The 22,638-nt window shown below is 39.6% G+C and overlaps 1 protein-coding gene across 4 annotated transcripts; it reads left to right on the forward strand.

The window, feature by feature from the left end:
• The first annotated feature begins 1,506 nt into the window (after positions 1 to 1,506).
• Positions 1,507 to 22,628, forward strand: LOC140995384 (ceramide transfer protein-like). 4 transcript variants are annotated; one of them, XM_073465361.1, is made up of 18 exons: positions 1,983 to 2,168; positions 2,360 to 2,494; positions 4,979 to 5,095; positions 10,948 to 11,055; positions 11,364 to 11,502; positions 12,110 to 12,196; positions 12,369 to 12,526; positions 14,805 to 14,897; positions 15,017 to 15,103; positions 15,376 to 15,468; positions 15,851 to 15,928; positions 16,675 to 16,770; positions 17,204 to 17,336; positions 17,439 to 17,509; positions 17,594 to 17,722; positions 18,107 to 18,236; positions 20,568 to 20,703; positions 20,920 to 21,335. In XM_073465361.1, exons 1-17 carry the CDS (start codon positions 2,079 to 2,081, stop codon positions 20,693 to 20,695), a joined length of 1,872 nt encoding a protein of 623 aa, XP_073321462.1. In that variant the 5' UTR covers positions 1,983 to 2,078; the 3' UTR covers positions 20,696 to 20,703; positions 20,920 to 21,335. The 4 variants fall into 4 exon arrangements, with proteins under 4 accessions (XP_073321464.1, XP_073321465.1, XP_073321462.1 ...); XM_073465362.1 differs by having other exon boundaries at positions 12,113 to 12,196; XM_073465363.1 differs by lacking the exon at positions 15,851 to 15,928 and having other exon boundaries at positions 1,507 to 2,168; positions 20,920 to 22,628.
• The last annotated feature ends 10 nt before the right edge of the window (positions 22,629 to 22,638 follow it).

The following is a 22,638-nucleotide window of genomic DNA, read 5'->3' on the forward strand; positions in this document are numbered from 1 at the left end:
ATTGAATAGGTATGAGAGCACACTGCGCCATTAAGATTAGCCTTAATGGGCCACCTTTCAGTCCTTTCAAATATTCCAAATAATATAAACCAACATTCGATTAAACATTCAATAAAAATCAACATAGTCTCCAAATAATTTTAACTTGTGTGCAGTACCCAAAGTATCAACAAGGGACAAAAGCTATGGAGGTACGTTTTTGGTTGACATCAGCCAGTTCTGAGAAACTGTGCAGCTGTCCTACAGCGACCCCATGTGGTACCGAAGTGTCACAGCAGCTAATGTCACTGGCGTCACGTGCAGCTGCAAATGAGCCGAGAGAGTTTCCTTTTAGACTTTATGGATTGAAATTAGTGGTATTTTTTCCACCGGTGGACCTCATGAACCTTAGACTGGGCGTTATCATTGTTCATTATGTAAACTGTTAGAGTTGGTAGGTAACCTTTGGTATAGTTTGACGCATAGGTGGAAGAAGTACTCAGAACTTGTACTTAAGTAAAAGTCGCAATGCCACAGTGTAGAAATATTCTGGTACAAGTCAAATTCATGCATTTAGTTTGTTTACTTAAGTAAATGTACAAAAGTAATAGTATTAAACTATATTTAAAATACCAAAGGTAATGAACTCATTAAGCAGAATGGCCAATTTCTGAATAATGTATACTATATGATTGGATTATAATTATTGGTGCATAAATGTGTTAGCAAATTCAATGCTAAAGCCGGTAAAGGTGATTTAACTTTATATTGTTTATCTGCTGGGTAGCTTGTGACTTTCCTCTCGTCGATCAATTTATCCTTAATATTATATCATACTTTATTACCATTCATTATATTTTGTATTATTAAACTGAATCTTCAAGGTAACTGGTGACTAAATGTATCAAATTTAACTTGTGGAGAAAAAAGTATATGTGTTTATGAATTGTAGTGCAGGATAAGTATAAAGTAGCAGAAAATGGATTCTCAAGAACAAGTACCTTAAAATTGTACAGTAATGGAGTGAATATACTTGGTTACTTTCCAGGTTTGAAGCATTCTACATAACAAAACCAGACCAACTGATAAACTGTCTCAGAACCATAAAGGATGAAAAATGTGTCTACTCCAAAACACCTTTATTGCATTTTGGCCCTATTCCCTTTCTGCAAAATCCAGACTGCAGTCCATGGCAAAATTCAAGTAAAGTTAGCCAAAATGAAACTGTTATTTCCGAACAACCCTTGAATGCGTTTGCAGTATCGCGTTTGGTGTGATTTCAGATACAACATATCTTTAAGTAAGTACATTCAAAGGAGAAATCCATCGTCCATTAAAAAAATATTACCCCACTGTCATATTAATTGCGGTACGGATTCTGTTCCACTGTAGTAATTGATAAACGTAACGATTTTAATGTAAAAGCAAATATGTGTGACTTCCGGTGAGACTGTGGTCATTGTATTTAACTTGACGCCTCTACAACGTACACAGTAAAGCGTGGATGCAGCTCCTCCCCCCGACCTGAATGAAGACAAGCTAGTCAGACCTCAGCTACTGCTAACTAAACTGCGGAACTACAGCAGCGATACAGCCCGTTGCAGGTCACTTGAAGTTGAGGTACAGCGTTAACTCGAAGGCTTCCTTTTGCGATCGAGTAGCTCATCGATCGCAGCTAATATAGCTAACCACAACAGTCAGAAGTTTCTAGATAAGTTAATGTTAGCCAGTTGCGTCGTTTGACAGCTAACGCTAACTAGCTAGTCTCATTGGTATTCGACGTCAGTTTCAAAACAAAGCCCGCAAAACTGAGAAGTTGAGACTCAGCTGTCATCTCCAGACTAGCTAGCCACAAGACAAGCTAGCTAGATTTAAGTCTGCCAACCGACTGAAGATAAATTACGCCAGACAGCTGATGTGTAAAACACTCAGTTATTGCCCAATTAACGTTGTTTCGCTGACGTTAACACTAAGTTGAAGAAGCTGTCAGCAGGTTTGGCTGTGACGCGCTTGAACGCATCTAATCCAGCAGCTAGCGTTAAGCTACGTGGGTCCGTCGATACAATCAGGTTCACTTTTTCCTTGAAGCTTGGATTTAAATGTCCGAAAAGAGTTCATCGTCGGGTTCGGATGAAGATGTGGACCCGGAATCCGGGCAGCCTGTGGAGCTCGGAGGCATTTTAAGCAAGGTAACGGTGGTTGAACCAGTTTGAGTGTTAGTGTTTGATGGTGCAGACATAACTTCTGTCTTGGGTTACTTAATAACACAGAGCTGCAGAAGTTGAATTAATTCATGCATACACACCATATATCAGGCAGAGGATTTGTTGATTGTAAAGTGCAGCTAATCATTTGTCCTGTACCTCGTGTGTGTTTACAGTGGACAAACTACATACATGGATGGCAGGACCGATGGGTCGTGTTGAAAAACAATACTTTGAGCTACTACAAGTCGGAGGATGAACGGGAATACGGCTGCAGGGGCTCTCTGTGCCTCAGCAAGGCTGTCATCACAGTAAGTATTTACCGTGGTATGAGGAAGGAACAAAACTCTACTGCTATCTATTGCACAAACAGAAAGCAGAATGAGCGGAGCACCTGTTCAACATTTCAGGGAGTGAGGGCTCATAAGATGGTTGGCCATGAAAGGCCTCATTTTCTGCATCAGTGCTTTTGGAGTAGGGTTACCTCTCTGCCAGGTCTCAGTGTTTTGAGCCTGTCCCTCCCTGTCATTAGCATAGAGTTGAACTTTAATTCCTTCAATCCACGTTCCTCAAAGATACAAAGGTAAACATTAACTTGTGACAGGGCTGTTATTAACATTACAGGTAAGGCAGTGGGCTTCTTGCTCCAGAAGTCATTTGAGAACCCTCTCATGCGTCCTCCTCCATGGCCGTTTTAGATTAACTTTATTCAAGTACTAGTTGTTGTACAGGCTCGTGGAAAATTGTGTTTTCTACATTTATAGTCTAAGTTTTTACCACATATGTTAGAGATTGGACCTGTATTCACTCTATGCAGGTCTCCTGTTGGTGAGATAAGTGTAAATCCCACACCCTGGTTAAATATTCACTGTTCTCTCTGAGCATACCACCAGTCCAGAGGCCAAACAAATGGTTTTGCTGTGATTTGTTCAATAGGATTATATGACTTAAAACTGGATTAAAACTACAACATGAAGGATCACAGTTAGTTTCCTCTATTGAGAGTGGTCATTTGAGTGAACAGTGCACCAATTCCTGTGTTTGTGCAGACCTCGATGGAACTCCACATGACATTTGGGGCGTTTTGTTATTGTGTTATAGTAGGCTAACTAAGAGTGTACTGTAATAATTTATGTAGTATGACCCACACAGCCTCCTCTTACTACCTCTCCCTCTTCAGAAATATTTAAAGCTGGTGCTGTCTAAGGAGACCGTGGTATGAGGACTCAGGAATGCAGAAACAAGCCCCTGCTTCTCTTCTTGCCTAACATCAGTCTGGTTCACACTGTGTAGCTGCACACAGACACCAGACTGTCCTCACACAGAAACCAAATGTGCAGGAAATGTTGCATTGTGAAAAGTCCTATCGAAGGCCAAGGTCCATTATCAAAACATCACTGCAGTTCAAGTTTTTCTTTGCACTCATATTTTTCTGTTATCTATTTATGTAGAGCAAACTCTAATGAATAATGGTAAATAGTTTATATCTATTGTGTTATTTTGATTAAAATACGAAACATGTACGCACATACACTGGTTGAAAGATGGAGAAAAAGTCTTAGATGTCTCTTTTTTGTTTTTTTGTGACTTCAGTTTGACTTATATTCTCCTCTTTCCTAACACTGAAGATGCCACAGTCCCATACACAGAAAAAAGCAAGTGCAGCATGGATGGTCAGTAGTGCTTACGCAAGGGGAAGGAGATTGTTTCAGGCAGAATGAGAGAGGTGTAAACTGGATTGTAAAGCAGAGGTTTATGGGCTGTGACTGATACAGCACAGTAAGATAGACTGGATTTCTCTAACCAGTAATGACAACACGGCTGGATGAACTTGAAGTTATCATTGCAGGGCCTTCCTTATCGTGAATCTTTGAAACAGGAGGGCTTTTTTTATGTAACACCTGTCTCTGAGTGGAACATTTTGCTCCAAGGTTGCTGGTTATTGAAAGCATTTAAGGGGTCAGAGAAAAATATGCAACTTGTGAATTGTATTAGTCTTCAAGTGTAAACACAGTGTTGCATAAGATTATGCAGGCTGACATTTCCTGTTTAGAGTTGGAGTTCATGTTGCTGTTGTCAGTGGCAGCAAATCAACCAGCACATGAGCATCATTCAGCAAATCTAATTAAACTTGGGCAACATGAGGTTATGTCAGGTGACAGACCTGCTGTAGTCTTGGTGCTGCTGAAGAGAAGGAGATTCAAGTCAGCTATGTCTCATTTCTTATAAGGTAACCTTCGCAGAGCAGAATTCTCCTCAGCTGAGTGCAGTAGTCAAATTCCAATCTCAGAGGAAACAGGGGAATTCTTTGGTGCACGTGTTTGGGTGCCTAAGGCTGTCAGAAGTTGAAGCTGGGTGGGGTGCACTGTAGAACGGGGGAGTGAAATAGTTGGGAGATTTGGCCTAGTAGTAGAGGGAAAACTTATGATGACCCAGGTTCAGGCAAAGGCATCCTAAAAGAAACTACACAGCTCTGCTGCAGTCATTTAGGGTTGCGCCTACAGACGTAAGACATCAGTTTCCAATTAAAATTCCTGTTTATTGTGTGGCTGAGACGTTTCTGTTCCTGATGAAATCCATGTGTCTCCAGACTGTGTCATAGCTAGTCAGCCGGTGTCAAAAACAGACAGACAAATGTAGAGGCAGGATTTTTTGCTCTGATTAATCTGTGATTTTATTGAACCAGACGAAAATGTAAATTGAGTTTATGTATTTTGCTATTCAGATACAGATTATGACCGTATCTCCTGACGTGCCTAATAACTATTCATGAGCCCTCTCCTCTCTGTGTGCAGCCTCATGAGTTTGACGAGTGTCGTTTTGACATCAGCGTGAACGACAGTGTTTGGTACCTCAGAGCTGAAGACCCAGAGCACAGACTCCAGTGGATTGAGTCAATAGAGCTGCACAAGGTGAGTGGAATTAGTTCCTGTTTCTTCAACATAGATTTTCTGTATTTCTCTTTCTTGCTGGCTTCTTTTTGCACCTTGGTTTGGTTGTCATATAGACCATCTTGTGATAAAGTTGTTCATGGAAATTTGACTACCTGCAAGCAAGTGAGCTGCATTTTCTTGATAGATTAATATTACAGCTGCTCCGTCTGCCTGAATCCAGTCCCTGTTATGCTCAGGGATTTTTTGATTTGGTTGGCGTTTGTCAAGAATCTGAACAAATTTTTCTTCAGCAATATTGTGTCAGTTCCTGAGGCCATAATAAACAAATATTTGATTCTTTTTTTGCTTGCCTTATCGCCCACTGAAAACATTGTTATGCCGCATTTTTCACATTTTTCAGGTATTTAGGTTCAATTTCGGGTCAGGGTGTTTTTCAGAACAGACTGGGAGTGATCTGTTATGTGCAGTGAGCTGGGTGTGGCAGGACAGGGATGGGGACACACATACACAACCCTCCCCCCTGGGAATGTGAGGAATCTGAGGAGTGAGGTGTTGAGAAGGGGGTATCCCCTGTCATCAGATACCAGGCAGCTGCAGCGACATCTCATTAATAATGTATGGTTTTTCAACATAAAGTGTGTAAAGCACATTTTCTGTGCAACGAATTATACTGTAATCTGTCCAGAATAAGCTGATATAGCTGGCTGTTTGTATTATTGGTAGTTTTGTTGCATATGGCTTAAGTATGGCTTACATATTGAATGAGTCAACAATCTGTTTAGTTCAATTTTGTTTTTATTAATTTGATATTGATTTGCTCGTGCAGTGTTTAACATACTCAGACAGCACATAAACATAGTGATTGATAATATCAATCAGTATGTTTGCACTGGGTGAAGTTCAATTTTTCATTGTGTAATCTGGGTCTCACAAGAGACTAAGAAACAAATGTATATTTCCTGTGCACAAGTAATCTCAAATACACAATCGTGTAATTTTTCTTCCTTGTGTTTGCCACTTAAAGACACTGTAGTTGAAAGACCACCATAAATGTACCGTTGTCAAAAGAATAATCACCGTCCTGTGAATTCTCATTAGATCTACTTCTCCACTAAAATGTTGCTGCGGATGGTTACCCTAGTGCTAGTGGGTATTGGCATGTCAGCTGAGTGTGAGTGACCGCAGGTCTCTAGTCCATTAACGATGGTGTGAGAGCATTTCAGGGTTATGTCTGGATTGTGACCTACAATAACCTCAGTAAGCTTTATGCAGCACTACCTGCAGCATTGCTATAAGTGAGTGTGTGTCTGCACTGCTCCCAACTGGACAAAGAGGGACCTGCATCATACAGTGTTCATTACTTCACTCCGGTTTTAATCTTTGTGTCAGGATCCAAGAGAGCATGAACTGGTAGGATAGCCTTACTTTCCTGCTACTACAAATAATAATAATTTTTGTGGATTTTTTAGATTCCGGTAAAGCCCTGCACTGTTACTTTAGATAAAATTTATGTTTATATTTCACTTTTAAAACGACTTTTTGAGGTGTTGTGGGGTTTTTTTGTGCCAATTTCGTGTGCTCATAATTGGCTCAAGTTCAGTATGTAGTTACTGTAATTGTGCTTTAATATTGACAAACAAGCCATTATTACAGCTCTTAAATGCCGCTTATAAGCCACTTGCAAAGACAAACAACCACCATTTGTATAACCATATTACCAAATGAGATTGTTCTTGTACAGGACAAAAAAGCATTTTTTGTTCAAGTCCATTTGTGTTTTTATGTGTGGGTGTGTTTGTGTTGGTGGTGGAAAAAGTCGTGCAAAATGTAGGGACGTTAAGTGCAGCTCTTGATGAATAATGTTTTTTTTTTTTTAATCGCCTGTTCTCACAGCAACAAAAATCAAGAGGGACACATAAAACCCTCCATCATACTGAGAAGACTGTTCCATTCTGGTAGATTCAGAGGGGTGACATGGGAGGGAATGGGGAAAACCCCTTGTGTTTATTCAGAGTTTTTCGGCCACCTCTTCAGGCTGGTGGTTGGTACAGTCTAAACATTACTGGCCCAGATCAGGCTTCACAGGAGTATATCAGCAAATTAGAATAAGAGAGGAGAGTCAGGTAAAACAGAGGATCCAGACTATCGTTGCTCCCTGCATCCCTCTCTCTCTCTTTCTTTCTCTCTTTCTCTTTCTCTCTCTCTCTCTCTCTCTCTCTCTCTCTCTCTCTCTCTCTGTCATAATGTACAGTAGGCTGCTGCTCGCCCACCCATTTGGTACTTTAGTGGTTTATCACACAAGCAGCTCCAGACAGCCCTTGTCTCTCTCTCTCTCTCTCTCTCTCTCTCTAATGCATACATGCATGGACCCTTCATTTTTATCTCTCTCTCGCTCTGTCTCTTTCATGCAAACACACACAGTCACAATTGCTTGCTCAGTAATGGATCCTGGACATAAAGATGGACAAGATGAAAAGGTTTCACATATCAGGGTGTGTGTGGTCTGTTCATATATGTAAAGCAAGAGTGGAGTGCATGTACGTGTGTGTCTTTGAGTCCATGTGTGTGCCTGCGGAAGATCTGACTGAAAGCAGACCTGCTTCGCTCTGCTGAGGAATTACAAGGCTCATCCTTTTGGCTCCGTCTGTGTCTTCTGCTTCATGGAGTAGCTGGTGTCTGCCTCTCCTCTGGCTGCAATGGAGCGAATGAGTTTTTCCTCTTCCTCCTTTCCCTGTTTTATAGCTACTTCCTTCGACTTGATGAGCTAAGCTGAGCCTGTATGGCTTTTCTTCTCCACCTCCTTCTCTTCCCTTTTGTTCCTCAGTGAGGTGTGTCCGAGGGAAACGGGAATACTGGACTTAAGCCTCTGAATTGTCAGAACAGTGGGAGTGTTGGGGGAGCGTCTTGGCCATGTTGGGGCCAGCAAACCGCCGGAACTGCAGCAGTGTCCTGCTCTGCCTTGGGTGTTGGAATGGCCGAATGGTGGGCTTATAGCATGTTGACATGCTGATTGTTCACTGTCACTCATCACTGAAGTCTGTTCATAGCATGCCAGTGTTGTGGCATGAATGATTAACAAACATAACCCACTTTTGCTTTCGTCAATACATTTTATAAATGATTATTTTCAATTGCATGTCTGCAGTTTTTCACATTAGTAGCACTGATTGGCTAGTTTGAGCGTTGAGCTCTGCTGCATGTTAGTTATTGTGATAAATCATTCACTATTTTTTAGAAATTAAGCATATGCTGCATGGCTGTGTGCTGAACTAGAAATGTTTTTAATAAGAGAGAAATTCACAAGCAGTAATAGACTCAGATCTGTTGAACTACTCCTTGCTCCTTGTCAGTTACAATACACTCCTCATTACCATCAGAAAGCCGTGGGCACAAGATGCCATTTCATGTGTTGTGTATGAGTTGGTGTTTGTTTGCATGGCTGTGTTCTGCAGCTGGCCAGGTGCATAAAGATGGCTGTCTCTGAAGTTATCACAGATTGGTCTTCATGTTTCTTCAGTGCTTTGCTTTGCCTCTTGGTCCCTGCCCAAACTATCTTTACAGTACCAATGATTTCAGCAGCAGCAACCTGTGCAGTATCTCTGTCTAATCAAAGTATTAAGCTACAGCAAATCAAATCTTTTTGTGGTAGTGGTTGTGGTAGTGGTAGTTGCAAGAACAGCTTGTAGTCCGTAACACTTTTTGTTGAATGTTTGTTTACCCATATTACTACACAACTGCCTTTGTCAGCTGTTTGAAATATAGGCTGTGTTTAAAAGGTCAACATTAAGCAAACCTTAATGCAGTTCATGTGTTTGCTTAAGGATTTGAATTTGTTGTAGATTATGACACTTAGGGTGATATAGTTTATGTCAGACTGTTGTATAAGCACATAAAAAAATAAAATCCCTATTGTGCTGTAGGTACCAAAGCATTAATGTTTGTTGAGCACACCTGGGTGACACACCGCAGCTGAAAAATCATTGACTTCTATTTGCAAATTTAAAAAAGTAACAATCTTGGCACGCAGCGCCGCCACTTATTGCTTTACTGCTTTGCGGCTTTTTAAAAAAAAAATTTTATAAAAAAATTCCAGTCCCTGTTCAGTCTTCCATAAACCAGTTTGTTGTCATCAACAGTTGAACACTTTGGACACTTCAGTGTGTTTCAGCTGCAAGTATTTTCATGTATAGTCAGTTTTACAATCTAACTTCATCACAATTTGCAGTACTTCCATCAGTTTTCTGGACTGTTTTTCAATTGAACCATGGAGTATTTTTAATAACAGCACAGCCTTGATTTTATCATTGTTAATGTTTTAATGTTCGCTTATTTTGTAGACAGGGTCAGTTAATTTTTATGGATAGAGTTTTCTTATATTATTGAAATAAATCTTATAGTAAGAAGTTCATGGTATTATGTCCATGCCCCATCAATTCCCAAATGTTTATAAATGATAACTGCCATTCATACATTATCTAATAGGTAATAGTTGATAATACTAGTTGGTTTTATATGACTGGTGGAGTAGATGTCCCAGTGATCAGCCAAATCTACGTAACTAGGATTAAATGTGTTCTTTTGAACTATGTAAATGCTTGTATTTATCACCTTAATCTTAATATCATAGTAATCAGAAGATTGTATGAATGTAAACATACTGTACTATTTAACAGCAAACATTGAGTCTTTATTTTCAGTTGGCTTGGTCTTGAACAGTCTACCACTTGGCTCACTATATGTTCACCAGTATTCAGAGACAGTTCTCCCAGTCTGTCACTCTGTTGTTGTAAGATTCTCTAGCAGAGGAATGAATGTGTGCTTTCTCTTGAGTTTGTCACCTGACTTCCTCTTCAGTTGGCTCACTGTTCTTAAGAAATACCTCTGCATGCCAGTTAGCAAACAGGAGTATATTGAATGTTTGAAAATGTTATTGTATTAATCAATAGAAACATTGCACAAGTAGTTCATGAGTAAACCTCAGCAAATAAATTTAGACTCATAAAACATACCACAAGCATGTTAGGTTCCTGATTCATACGTTAAAGAATGTTCAGACTTTACCCTAGCACATTATCTCCTCTGTACTGTTTCTATGGGTTGAGTAAAGCTTTAAATTTAAGTTTAAGGTTCAGTCATGAATTTGCCATCTCTCTCTCTCATGTGTATGTGGATAACAGTCAAGAGCTGCATGTGGAACAAACAAGAATATTTTGCTTTGGCGGGGTTGGCTGGTGCAATATAATTCTGTCACTTTGCTGAATTGGCAGTCCCAGGCATCGCCCAGTCATAAGTTGGCCGATTAATGGAACAAATGCAGTCACTGCCACTCCCTCATGGCTGTTCACACAATAGATCTGTTTTGTAATGTGTGACACAACACACACAGTATGTCCTAAAAAGTATATGCATGATTTTTCTCCAGCAAGTGAATCCCAGAATGGACAGATCTAGGCTTGATTGCCAGTGTAATTTATTTCTACTATTTGTCAACCACTTAGTATCATGCCTACTGGCTGGGCTGAGGCTTGTATATATTTGTCAGCCGCAGTCCCTTTCAACAGACTGTTTGTCTATGTAGGTGTAGGTCGTGCTCTGGTTGAGTTCAGCATTACTCAGTGCTGCTGACTGCTAGAATTGATCTCCTCCTCTCTCTGTTTCTGTCTAGTTTTTATGAGCTGCAGACTTTCTTATTATATTGCAGACTGTTTAATGTGTTTTGTGCACCCACTGATCTTCTATTCCCTCCTCCTTGCTTCTCCTCTCCATGAATCCTCCATTCTCCTTCTTTCTTATCATCCATATCATACTCTCTCCTTCCTACACTGTCTCTCTTTCCTCTATATCCTTCGATCCCTCCCTCTGTGTTGCAGGCGGAGTCTGGTTATGGTTCAGAAACCAGCCTCAGGCGTCATGGTTCCATGTTGTCCCTCACCTCTGCAGCCAGTGCCTTGTCTGCCACATCCACATCCTCTTTCAAGGTAAAAAAAAAAACAAAACAAAACAAAAATGATTACCAGAAAGCTAGAAGATGTTAGGCAGTAGCAGATAATGCCAAGTTCTTCGTCCCTTGCTGCCTTCTCTGAAGTATTTCCATCAATACACATTTAAACCTCCTGAATAAAATGGCTAAAGGCTAGATCTGCTGTAATTACTTTTGTAACTTGTATGAATGTCAAGTGTTATGTACTTAATTTTTCTTACAGCTTTGCCATGATGTTAAAACAAGAGAACTGAAATGAATCTTTCCCCTGACAGCCTTTGATTGCATCTCTTCCTCTCTGCTCAGAAGGGGCACAGGTTGCGTGAGAAGCTAGCAGAAATGGAAACCTTCCGGGACATTCTGTGCAGACAAGTGGACACCCTGCAGAAATACTTTGACTCCTGTGCTGATGCTGTCTCCAAAGACGAGTTTCAGAGAGACAGAGGTAACCTGTGGCATTGATATCTCGGTATAACGTCAGGGATTTAGTTTAACCAGGTTATAATTTGTATTAAATAGTTTTACTGTACAAAACTCTGATATATTTAGTGCAGTGTGGACATGGCGAGGTGGATTACCCTTGATGTTTGCTGGCAAGGGAAATAATTTATAGAGCAGGAGCTTCATTCAGTATGAGAGTTGAAGGAGAGTGGTTGGTAAGACTCATTGAGAAATGGGGGAAAAAAATTAATATGTGCTTTCAGGGCACTTTGTGGGTTGTTTAATCTCTGAGGCAGAACTTTTCTATAGTCCTTAAAATCATGTACATGCAATTTCATCTGATGGGTTTTTTGTAGAGTAGTAATGTGTCATTGCACCATCAGGAATTTTTAAATTAAGACAAAGTAGTAACTGGCTCCAGTAACTAAGTTTAGAAGTTTGCTACTTCTGTTGAATATGCTTGAGAATGTTAAACTACATTGTACACACTGCACATGTTTACGTAAAAGGTACGTAAAGGTTTAGGTATTTATGCCATTTTATAATGTGGTCAATAGGATGGATAACAGATAAATCTTGAACAAAAAAGATTGCTGTTGTTTTCTTCCCAGTAGTAGAGGAAGACGAAGATGACTTTCCTACCACTACAAGACCTGACGGTGAATATAATCACAACAACAATGGCAGCAAAGAGAAATGTGAGTTTACCCGTAGGTGCTGTCACACATTCTTTGCTTCATTTGAGAAAATGTATAAAAACACATTTTGGTTGCTTGGCCTTGTAATAACTGATTCGACTTAAATGTGAAAAGCTAGAATGTCAATTTTTAATCAAGTCATGGGTCATTTCCTTGTTTCTGTCTGTGCCAGTGTTTTCCCCTGCCAGCCCCAAAGGTATGAACGGGATAGACTTCAAGGGTGAGGCCATCACCTTCAAGGCCACCACAGCAGGCATCCTCTCCACCTTGTCCCACTGCATCGAACTCATGATGAAACGAGAGGACAGCTGGCAGAAGAGACTGGACAAGGTACAGTCTCACACTCTAGACACAGTGATTAAAATAAATGTCACTCACATTGTCTGACATGTCATGTGAATTATAAGCACTTTGATTATGAGTGGGCTTGTCAGCAGCTACTGCTGTGTGGGTGTTTCACAGGCTGGGGAGCTAATTGTCGCTTTCCATTGTCTTTAATGAGGTGGTTATTGTGACCAAGAGTTCTGTGTTTTTTGGCTCTGTCCTTCAGGTGATTAGGTTGTAGTGTAACATGCTGCTACCAAATGTCATGATCGCTGTATGTGAAAACAGGCAGGTATGTTGATATTGAAGTTGATCAGAAAATTACAATTAAAAGCTACAGTGATTGTTATGGAGTGGCTAGACGGTGATTTAAAGGAGGTGACTCTGAATTTGCTTTACATGTAAAAGACACTAGCTGTATTAGATAAATAGCTGTCTGAATTAACAGGTTAGATAAGTCAAGACTCCTAAGGATGTAGTTATGTAGATGTAATCGTCCATAACCTTAAACTCTTTCTTGGCTATGGAAGGTTTGATATGGGTATTTGTTGAAGGCTTTATTTGTTCCTGATTTCTGCATGTTCATATTTGCATTTATTTTGTTACTTAAGGTTTATCTTGTAAAGAAGTTTGTAGCTTTGTTTGTTGTTTGGTGCTCTCTCAATAGATTTTTTTGTGGGTAACGTTAAGGTGCCTTAAGCAATACATTTCGCAATGTAGCTCTCTGTTCAACTGCCAGTTGTCTTTGTAAAGCAACTTGGTGTTGGTGCTTAGTCAGTGTGAAAACAGGAAAATAGTTAAATTTCATGGTCCATATTACTAAAAATCACAATTTTTTTATAGGATCTGGCATACAGGTGGTTAATGTTTGTATGTTCATTAAGCTGTTGCTCAATGAACATATGCATTTCAACATAGTCAGACCTGGTTACCAGAGGCTCAACCCTGTGCAACACCTGTTTTTCTTAATGACCTTTAACCATTCAGTTATTCAATCGTTTTGGTTTTTTATCAGTGGTTGGAGTTCCCCTTTTCATGGAATTTGCTTAATCTAGAGAGCGGTCTGTGTCTGTGAAGGTTTGCTCTTCAGAGCTCCTCAATGCTGATCAGGATTCAGCTCTGCAGATGTTGTCAAACCAGTTTCTTTTTTTGTCTGTGTGCAAAGGCGTGCTGCCCAACCCTAAAACCTGCTGAAGCCAGGAAGAGCTTTCAGTTCGTTAGGCTGCTAGAGTAAAACTACCTCAGTCTTATCTGTGTTTGGTTATGTGTGTAATGTTTAGCTGCTAATGTAGAAATAGTCACAGAACACACATTCAAAGGAAGTAGACACACCTGCTCAGACTCTTACAGAGAGTGAATTAGAAAATGACTGCTCGGACTTCATGGTGCAATTTGTGGAAGCCTTCGCTACAAAGGGGGACAGAGCTGCTCAAACACCAGAAACAGAGATGGATACCTCTACAGACCTGCAGCCACTTCTTTAAAGTAGGTCTCTGTCCATCTGTCTGTTTGTCGAGTGGTTACAGACAGCTGAAACGGGATCAGCTCCTGTTTACTTTTGTGCTACCTGTCCCCGCCTTCCTTTAGACAGTTTGCTTTTCTGTGTGGTTCCTCCATTTAAGTATTTAAGAGAGTATAATTCATATTTCTGTATACTTTCAGCCACAATTGCTTTATTTAGCTTGCTTTCTCGTATTGCAGTCAGGATAAACTGTGATATATGAACAGTTTTTTGTGTGCAGAGTTGTAGAGTAGGTTCAGTTTGTTTGTATTTTGATTCATTTGCTCTTACCAAATAATTATGCTGGTTTTTCTTTGTTTCTGTGCTTTTAAGTAATAAATGGTGAAAACAGTAAATTTACCACTGGAAGGTAATCCAACCTTTTCAGTTCTCCGTTGTATAGCAGCAGTCTGTTTTCTCAAATTCATTTGTGTGAAGTGTGTTTAATGGCAGATGAGACATTCAGTAAAACCTGTTTGAATGTGCTCAAAGCAGAATGATGTGGTAGGTTTGCCCTATTGTTTGTGACATAAGCCTTTTCTTTGCAACTCTGTCAGCTGAAAGCTGATGAACGGAGCATTGTCATTGGGGCGGAGATGTTTTCTGACTCTTTAGCATTGAATTCCTCTTTGTATGTCATCCAAATGTAATGTAAATGTAGCAGATCTCTTTTAAATGCAACAAAGATTTTTTTAAATAGATGTTTCTAATTGCGTGCTGTCAAAATTATATGTTGTTTAATGTAGTTGCACTAACAACACTACACTCTTTCTGTGTTTTCAGGAGCTAGAGAAGAGAAGGAGGGTAGAGGATGCCTACAAGTCTGCTATGAATGAATTGAAGAAAAAGTCACACTACGGAGGCCCAGACTACGAGGCAAGATGAAATTATCAGATAAAATAAATGAATTAGAAATGGCTTTTTATCATTCTGCACCTTTTGCAAGGCTATACTCACAGGACTCTTATATCGGTTCCAACATTTGCTTTCCGCAGGAGGGGCCCAACAGTCTGATCAATGAGGATGAGTTCTTTGATGCGGTGGAAGCTGCACTGGACAGACAGGACAAGATAGAAGAACAGGTTTGATGTTGTTCTGTTGGCTCAGTCAAAATGGTTGGTGTGTATAAAAACAATTACAGATTTCATCTAAAAGGCACATTGAATATCTTGTTCCTCCCTACCTCAACTTTCTCTGCCTTTATCTGCCTTTATCTCTCTTTGCAACACGTTTAAACAAAGCAAAGTGAACAAAAGCACATCTGTGAAGATCTGTGAAGATTACACATAGAGATGTTGCCTTTGTCTATAATATCGTTTTCTTTCTTAACAAACTCCTACTCTGTGTCCCTCAGTGCCAGTCAGAGAAGGTCAGGATACCTCGACTAACTCCCGTTCCTCCTGGAGACGTCTACTCAACCATCGGTACACATCGATTTGCCACCAAGGTGCTCAACAGATTTCTTATTTTCTCTTTAATGTACATCTTATTTCCATCCTGCTTTTTATTCTAATTCAAGGCTACCGGCTACTGTTTACTTAGTCTTCTCATTCCTGTCTGAAGCCTAGTCAGCTTACAACCAGTGTGACCTGCCTACAGTCTAAAACTCTGCAACTGCAACTTGTCTGCTGGAACTTTCTCATGTGTCCTTGTTTCACCTAAACAGTTCACACAGATAATCAGTTGTGCTTGTTGCAATGATTCGAGAGCTTAACTTCTTCATATGATATACTTCTTGAGCAGGTTGTGATTGCTGCTGCAGTGGCACCTCTTTCCGTTTTGTTCCTTATTCCTTTCTCTTCCAATCTTCCTTCCTTTCCGCTGTACAGCCCCATAGCCATTCTTCTTCCCTGTCCTCGGTTGAGCTAGTCAGTGCTTCAGATGACATTCACAGATTCAGCACTCAGGTACTGTATTTGGTCAACAGCGGGCACCTGTATCTGTATGTGGATGCAAACGCCTACAGCTTTCCTCCGCAGGCAGATAGAGCATGAACAGTTAGCATGAGAATGTCTACTAACCAGTCTCTCCAGGATTTCCGGTGCTTCGAGAAGAATGTTTATAGCAGGCGTTTGCACCAAAATCGTTGTACTGTTATGTAATGCACTGAAGCAAAAGTCTGAAATTCATCCTGAAAAAATGAAATTCCTTGAGTGACTAACAGGTTTTCTTCCGCTCATACCAGTTTTCATCATAACACTGATAAGAATAAAGTTAGTCTAATAATGCATGACTGGAATCTAGTGCTTAATTTCCTTCCCCCGCATCACTCTGTCTTCCACAGCATGAGTAGGCATGAATCCAGACAGCACTGTGTTCTTAATGCATTGTTGAGACGTTGAGTAATAACCCCAAGCAGGAATATTTATTTGATTACTGCTCTGTGGCTAAAGAAGAAATTCCTAAGATTTTGAGATTCTGTTGCCTTATCTAATGTCATTGAAACCTCTGTTTTCCAGAGCAGGTGCCACAGTAGATGTGTTTCTCAGGAAGACTATAATTTATTGAACATGAGCATAGCATTCCTAATACTATGTTTTCGTCGCTCAACAAACTGTGTCCTGTTTTAAAGCTTGTCCTCAAGTAGGCAGGTAAAGGAACAGTAAAAGATTCTCTGACATAAGAATTTAATCAATATATGTCCGTGTCTCAGGTGGAGGAGATGGTGCAGAATCATATGACTTACTCGCTTCAGGATGTGGGTGGAGATGCCAACTGGCAGCTGGTTATAGAAGAAGGAGAGATGAAGGTGAGCACAGAGGAGAGAAGCTGCTTATGAATCATGTCCCTTGATTGCTAGCTGTGAATATTTAAGTCTCATTTGCCTTTTCTAAGGTACTGTGGTTGATAGATCAGAAGGAGGCAAAATTAGTCAGCTAGTGGGGGTGGAAGACAGACTAGCAATATTAATGCAACAATGGAAAAATAATCCGTTAATGCATGATAAAGGTTACCAGTAATTTTTTACTTTAATGAAGTACATGAGTTGGCCACCTTACACCACTGTCGCTTCCATGCTTCCAAATATGAATTGATTTAGCATATAATTAGTTTTCAAACTGGAAAGATCAGCTCAAGTTATCAGAATTAAGAGGATCTTTTGTTGTGATGTTTGAATATGTTTCTACTACTGATGCAACTTTCTATTTGTTCTGTTTCACGCTCTACACTTTGTTTAACAGGTGTACAGGAGAGAAGTAGAGGAGAACGGTATTGTGCTGGATCCTCTCAAAGCTACACATTCTGTGAAGGGGGTGACAGGACATGAGGTCTGCCACTACTTCTGGGACACAGCTGTCCGATTGGACTGGGAGAGTAAGTTCATTCAGTAACATTTCAGAAATCACCATCATGTCAACACTTTTTTACTCTCTCTGTGTTAATGTCCCAACTTGACTGAATTCTTCCCTCCCTCAGCCACCATTGAAAATTTCAACCTTGTGGAAACACTCTCTGATAACGCCGTCATTGTTTACCAGACACACAAGGTAAATTGACATTTGCTGAAAAATGTTGCACATTTGATCAGTAATATTCTGCAGCTTATTTGATTGGCTCTGGTTGTGTTTCAGAGAGTGTGGCCTGCCTCTCAGAGAGATGTGCTGTATCTGTCAGCCATCAGAAAGATCTTGGCAACAAATGAAAATGATCCAGACACATGGCTGGTCTGCAACTTCTCTGTAGACCACGACAAAGCCCTTGTAAGATTAACACTTTAACACTTGTTATCATGCTTTATTGGGAGTTTTCTAGTTTTATACATGTTTTTATGTTGTCATTTTGTCAATGTATCAGGTCTCCAAGTTAGATTATTATTAGTCTTAGATTAGACTAATTAAGACTTGGACTTTTAGATATTTAGATAAAAAAGTTATTTGATTCATTACAACATTAAGTTACAAAAAACTCTTTAAACAAATAAAAGAAGCAAAAAAAAGCTCTGATATAGGGGCCCTTTCAAGGATAAATGGAAGAAAGAAGAGCTTTAGACCCGCTTAACCTCAGTAACTCTGTCAAATTAGTTACAGTGAGATTTGTTGCAGCTCAAGGGATTGTTCGCAGTTACATTTTTGTTTTACTTTCAGCCCACGAACCGGTGTGTTCGTGCCAAAATCAATGTCGCCATGATCTGTCAAACACTGGTCAGCCCACCAGAGGGTGATAAAGAGATCAGTAGAGACAACATCCTTTGTAAGATCACCTACGTTGCCAATGGTAAGTTCCGCCTGAGCCTGATATACTGATAATGTTTAGATCTCAGTGTAAATGCCCAAGACGCATTATTATCATCAATGTAATTATAATCTGCTTACAATCACCTTAATGTTAAAATTCAACCTACCGTACATGCCACAAGGAAGTGTGAAGCCGAGGCCTAACCCCTGATCAATTTAGGTCAGACTATTATGTCTTGTCTGCAGACAGTCCATGCTAACATAAGTAATTTTGCTCTGGAGGAGAAATTAAAGAAATCATTAATGATAATATTTAACACAAGACTGTCCGGTAAAGGTAAAGATACATTTTATATGTGAATAATTGCTCAAGCCCAGCAAGAAAGAGCTCCACTGTCACATCAGCTTAAATAGATACAGCTTGAATGTTTACTTGAGTCGACACATAGTTAACTGGGTGAAGGGTTATGTTGACTTATTGAGATGTCAGCGGCTGTTTTAACCATCGACAAATAGCTGCAGGTCACACAAGGGCTTAAAAGAAAACAAACAGATTGAAAAAAGTCCAGTGTATATGGAGCTAAAGTAGCAAAATGTCATGCTTTCAGATAACGAGGGACATACCGATTTCAATTATAAAATCATTCGATCAAGCATTAATTCAGTTATCGAGATCAAAAGCAGGAACAGCGATTTTTATTTATTTATTTATTTATTTATTTTTTTTTTTTTCTATCACCCTCGCCTACTTGCACACATCCAGGGCCTGTCAGAACAAAAACAAAAACAAAACTTGAGACATGTGTCTGCTGCACCACACTCACATGTAGCAAAAAGCCTTTAGGATTAGATTTTGTAATCCTGGTGGTTGCAAGTGAGAAAACTCAAGCTGTTGTTGTAAAGCTCCCTCCTGCCATCTAGTGACTCTTCTTTTTGTTTTTGGGTTTAACAGTTTGCTTGCAATTAACTGGTGAAATATTGTCATCACATTTTAAATAAATCATTAAATTTCACCATATGATCTTAGTGTGGTACATTCCAAGATTCACCTCAAAAGGTTGCGTATGGACGAAACACAGAAGGTGCTTGTACAAGTGCATGCATGCATCCTACACAGATTTCCCTTTATAAATCACACTGAACTCAAAATGTTGTGTACCTTTTGTGAGCTTCATGTAACAACCATAGATATATTCCTGTAAATAGTGAAACACCCCTGATTAATATTCACTCATACTGGCTGCTGACTTCATCAAGATAATCATGGCAAACACAGGCTTACAGGCCAACAAAAAGACATTTCACAGAAAGATATTATTTAAGGTGATGAATACATGAAACTATGATTACAAATATGCCTGGCTGAGGCATCAGGACTGAGATCTGTTAAAATGTCATTACAAGTGAACACTTTATATATGTCGGTCAATAGTTTTATTTATTTTACACAACGTTATCAATTTCAAGCCATTTCTAGTGCTTAATTTTTCTGCCAATCGAGTCACAGTTCCTCAATTCTGCATGTGCTGCATAGTTCCCAGTCAAGTTTGTTTTATACATATCCCAAAGTTATGAAGTAAATGTTAATTGTGCAATGTAATGGCTATGGATCTTGGATCAGATTTAGATTGGTTCCTTATGAGTTTTACTCACCAGATGTGGACTGTTAATATAAAACTGTCATTGGGAGTCCTATTTCAGGTTGCATTACCCTACCACTTCTGCAATGTGTGTGTTACTGTTGTCAAAATCCCTGTCGCTACATTAAACAACAACAACCTTCAAGCTAGCACCCTACATGCTGAAAATGGCAAATTATCCTAATTCTAACCTGATCGCTAATGGTACAAACCATAACAAGATAGTAGCTTTACCTGTTTCTTTTACGGTGATTCAGCCATTGTAGCTCTTTGTGTGTTGTATTAAATTACTTGTCTGAATGACAGGCCATGACATATTACTGAGGTTTTAGTTTTTTTTATTTTGTTTGACACCTTTTACTGAAATAATTGAGAACAACCTTATTATTAGCCATATATCTGCTGAGTGGTCTTTGAACAGCAAGACCGTCTGTGTGCTCTTGTCTTTGAAATGGCAGTCCTCACTTGCACAGCTTCTCCCCTCCCATGACTTCCAGTAGGCTAGGAGATTGTGACATAAAGCAGAGCTACAGAAGGAAGCCACTTTATTGTTAGAGAGGATGGACAGGTCATGGGGGTTCATTTGAAACAAATACAGCCTTACCGTCACTAGAGGGCGCCCTAGACCTCTGTCTGTGTACTCAATCTGTGCTATGTGGGTTTATGACAAATCATTTCACCACAGGTTAGCTCATACACACTGTTAATCATTTTCTTCTGTGTGGCTGCAGTAAACCCAGGAGGCTGGGCTCCAGCCTCGGTCCTCAGAGCCGTGGCCAAGAGAGAGTATCCCAAGTTCCTCAAACGCTTCACCTCCTACGTCCAGGATAAAACTTCCGGGAAGCCCATCCTCTTCTGAACACAGAGGTAACCAGGATCACAAACCCTTTTTGTTTTGTAAATGAGAAAGCAATTAAACAGATAGATAGAACATTCATTTCACTGTTAATAAATGGGATATATCTTGGTTTGTGCTTTATATGTAATTTAACCATGAAAAACCCAGCAGATGAGAAATTCTGTCATCAATTCAGTTTTGTTAATTTTGGGGGTAATGACGTTGAATCTTTCTTCATGTTTCAGGCTTGCTGAAGGCAGAGGGTTCCAACTTGGGAGGCTACATTGTTCAGTGTTGAACAGGCTCTCGAAGACTACATGACCCATTTACCTGTCAGTTAGAATGTGATTTCAAACTTACTACATGCAGGACACCATATCATCCAGGACGTCCCACGGGATACCTGCTTGTAGAGAAGACTGGTTTTATGGCTTTAATCCATCAGTAGTTGTCATCCCAGCCACATTGTTATGGCTTAACACCATCTGTTGGTCATGGGTACATTTGTATGTAAATTCAAGTTTCCTAAGTGGTTTTTGAATTGTTACCAGTTATTTGCTTTTTTTTGTAAATTGTTTTGTACATTTCTTATGATTACACAATTCTTGACTTTATTGGGTTTGCTTTAATCACTAGTATTACAGCTACTTGTTTTGCTGCTGCTAAAGTAACTACCATGAGAGAGGAAAGTAGATATTGACAGGAAAAGCATTGATGAGGTGTGGTACAGTATCTCCTCTTTCTTGCCTTCTCCTGTCCCTCTAGTGATGACTCTTTTTGCAGTTTGATGGGGGGTCAGAGCCTAAAGCTTTGAAATCTTATATTTCTAGATTGTTATAAAGTAGCTTTCAGACAGCACCATGGACACAATGTATTGTACAGAGAAAACGGAATAAGTTTTCAGTTAGTTTACCAATGTGAGAAATGTGAATTGACTGTTAAGCGCTTGAATTTGATAACAGAATGGGCCAAGGAAACCTGAAGCTGGAGATTAAGAGCATTTTCTAAGTAATTAACTCATGTTGGACAATATTTTTGACACAGCTGAACTGATAATCAATTAGATATCTATGATGTAGTTGACGGCGGTCTATAGATGCTAGGTTGCGGTCTATTTACTGTGTGTATCTGTCTTTAACCTCCATGTAACATAGGGTTTCTGACAGATATTGGCAAATAGCCAGCCATAGTGTCTGATATAAAAATTCCTCTCTTTCATTGAGAGATGAGTGGTTACATTTTTTATAGCTGAGGTTGTTTTTCATCTTTTTCCGCCCCTGATGAGGCAGCAAAAAATGTCTGTCTGTCCTTTCAGAGTGTCAAATTTGTAAATTGGTCCTGCTGCTATGGTACAGGATAAAGTAAAGTTGTAAAATGCTGAGTAAGATATCTACACTGTACACTCACAGTTATACTCTAATATTACATTTCACATGCCACACTACAGTGCAGTGGCCTCCTGCCCTTTGACTGATAAACTTCCCCCAGAATGCCTTAGACACCAGGATGAACCCTAAAAATCCTGGTTATCTCTACTGTACAGCCACCAGATGTGCATTTATCACCACTGAAATGAAGCGGGGGCAAGAAAGGGTCAGCATTTCACATCATCTTACCTCAAGATTTTGATTTACTATAGATTGTGTTAAATGCCATCAAAATTTGGGGAGTTTTGCAATCAGTTGATCTGTGTGGTTGAAAATTCACCATCAGATTTTTGGTCTAAGGGGTTGAAGGTTAGAGAGGATCTGCGTAATTTTTTTGCTGATGATTACAAGAGCTAGATCTAAGAGCAATGTCAGCTGAAGAATGCATTTAGTGTTTTTAATTTTGATATTTTGTCAGTAATCTACACACTTTGTATATTTCTAAGTTGTACATCAGAAGTGTTATTATTTGCACTAAATGTAATGCAATTTGACAATTTTCTGTAAATTAAAATTGTTACACAACAGATATAGTGC

The sequence above is a fragment of the Pagrus major genome, chromosome 5 (assembly GCF_040436345.1).
Source record: "Pagrus major chromosome 5, Pma_NU_1.0".
NCBI lineage: Eukaryota > Metazoa > Chordata > Actinopteri > Spariformes > Sparidae > Pagrus > Pagrus major.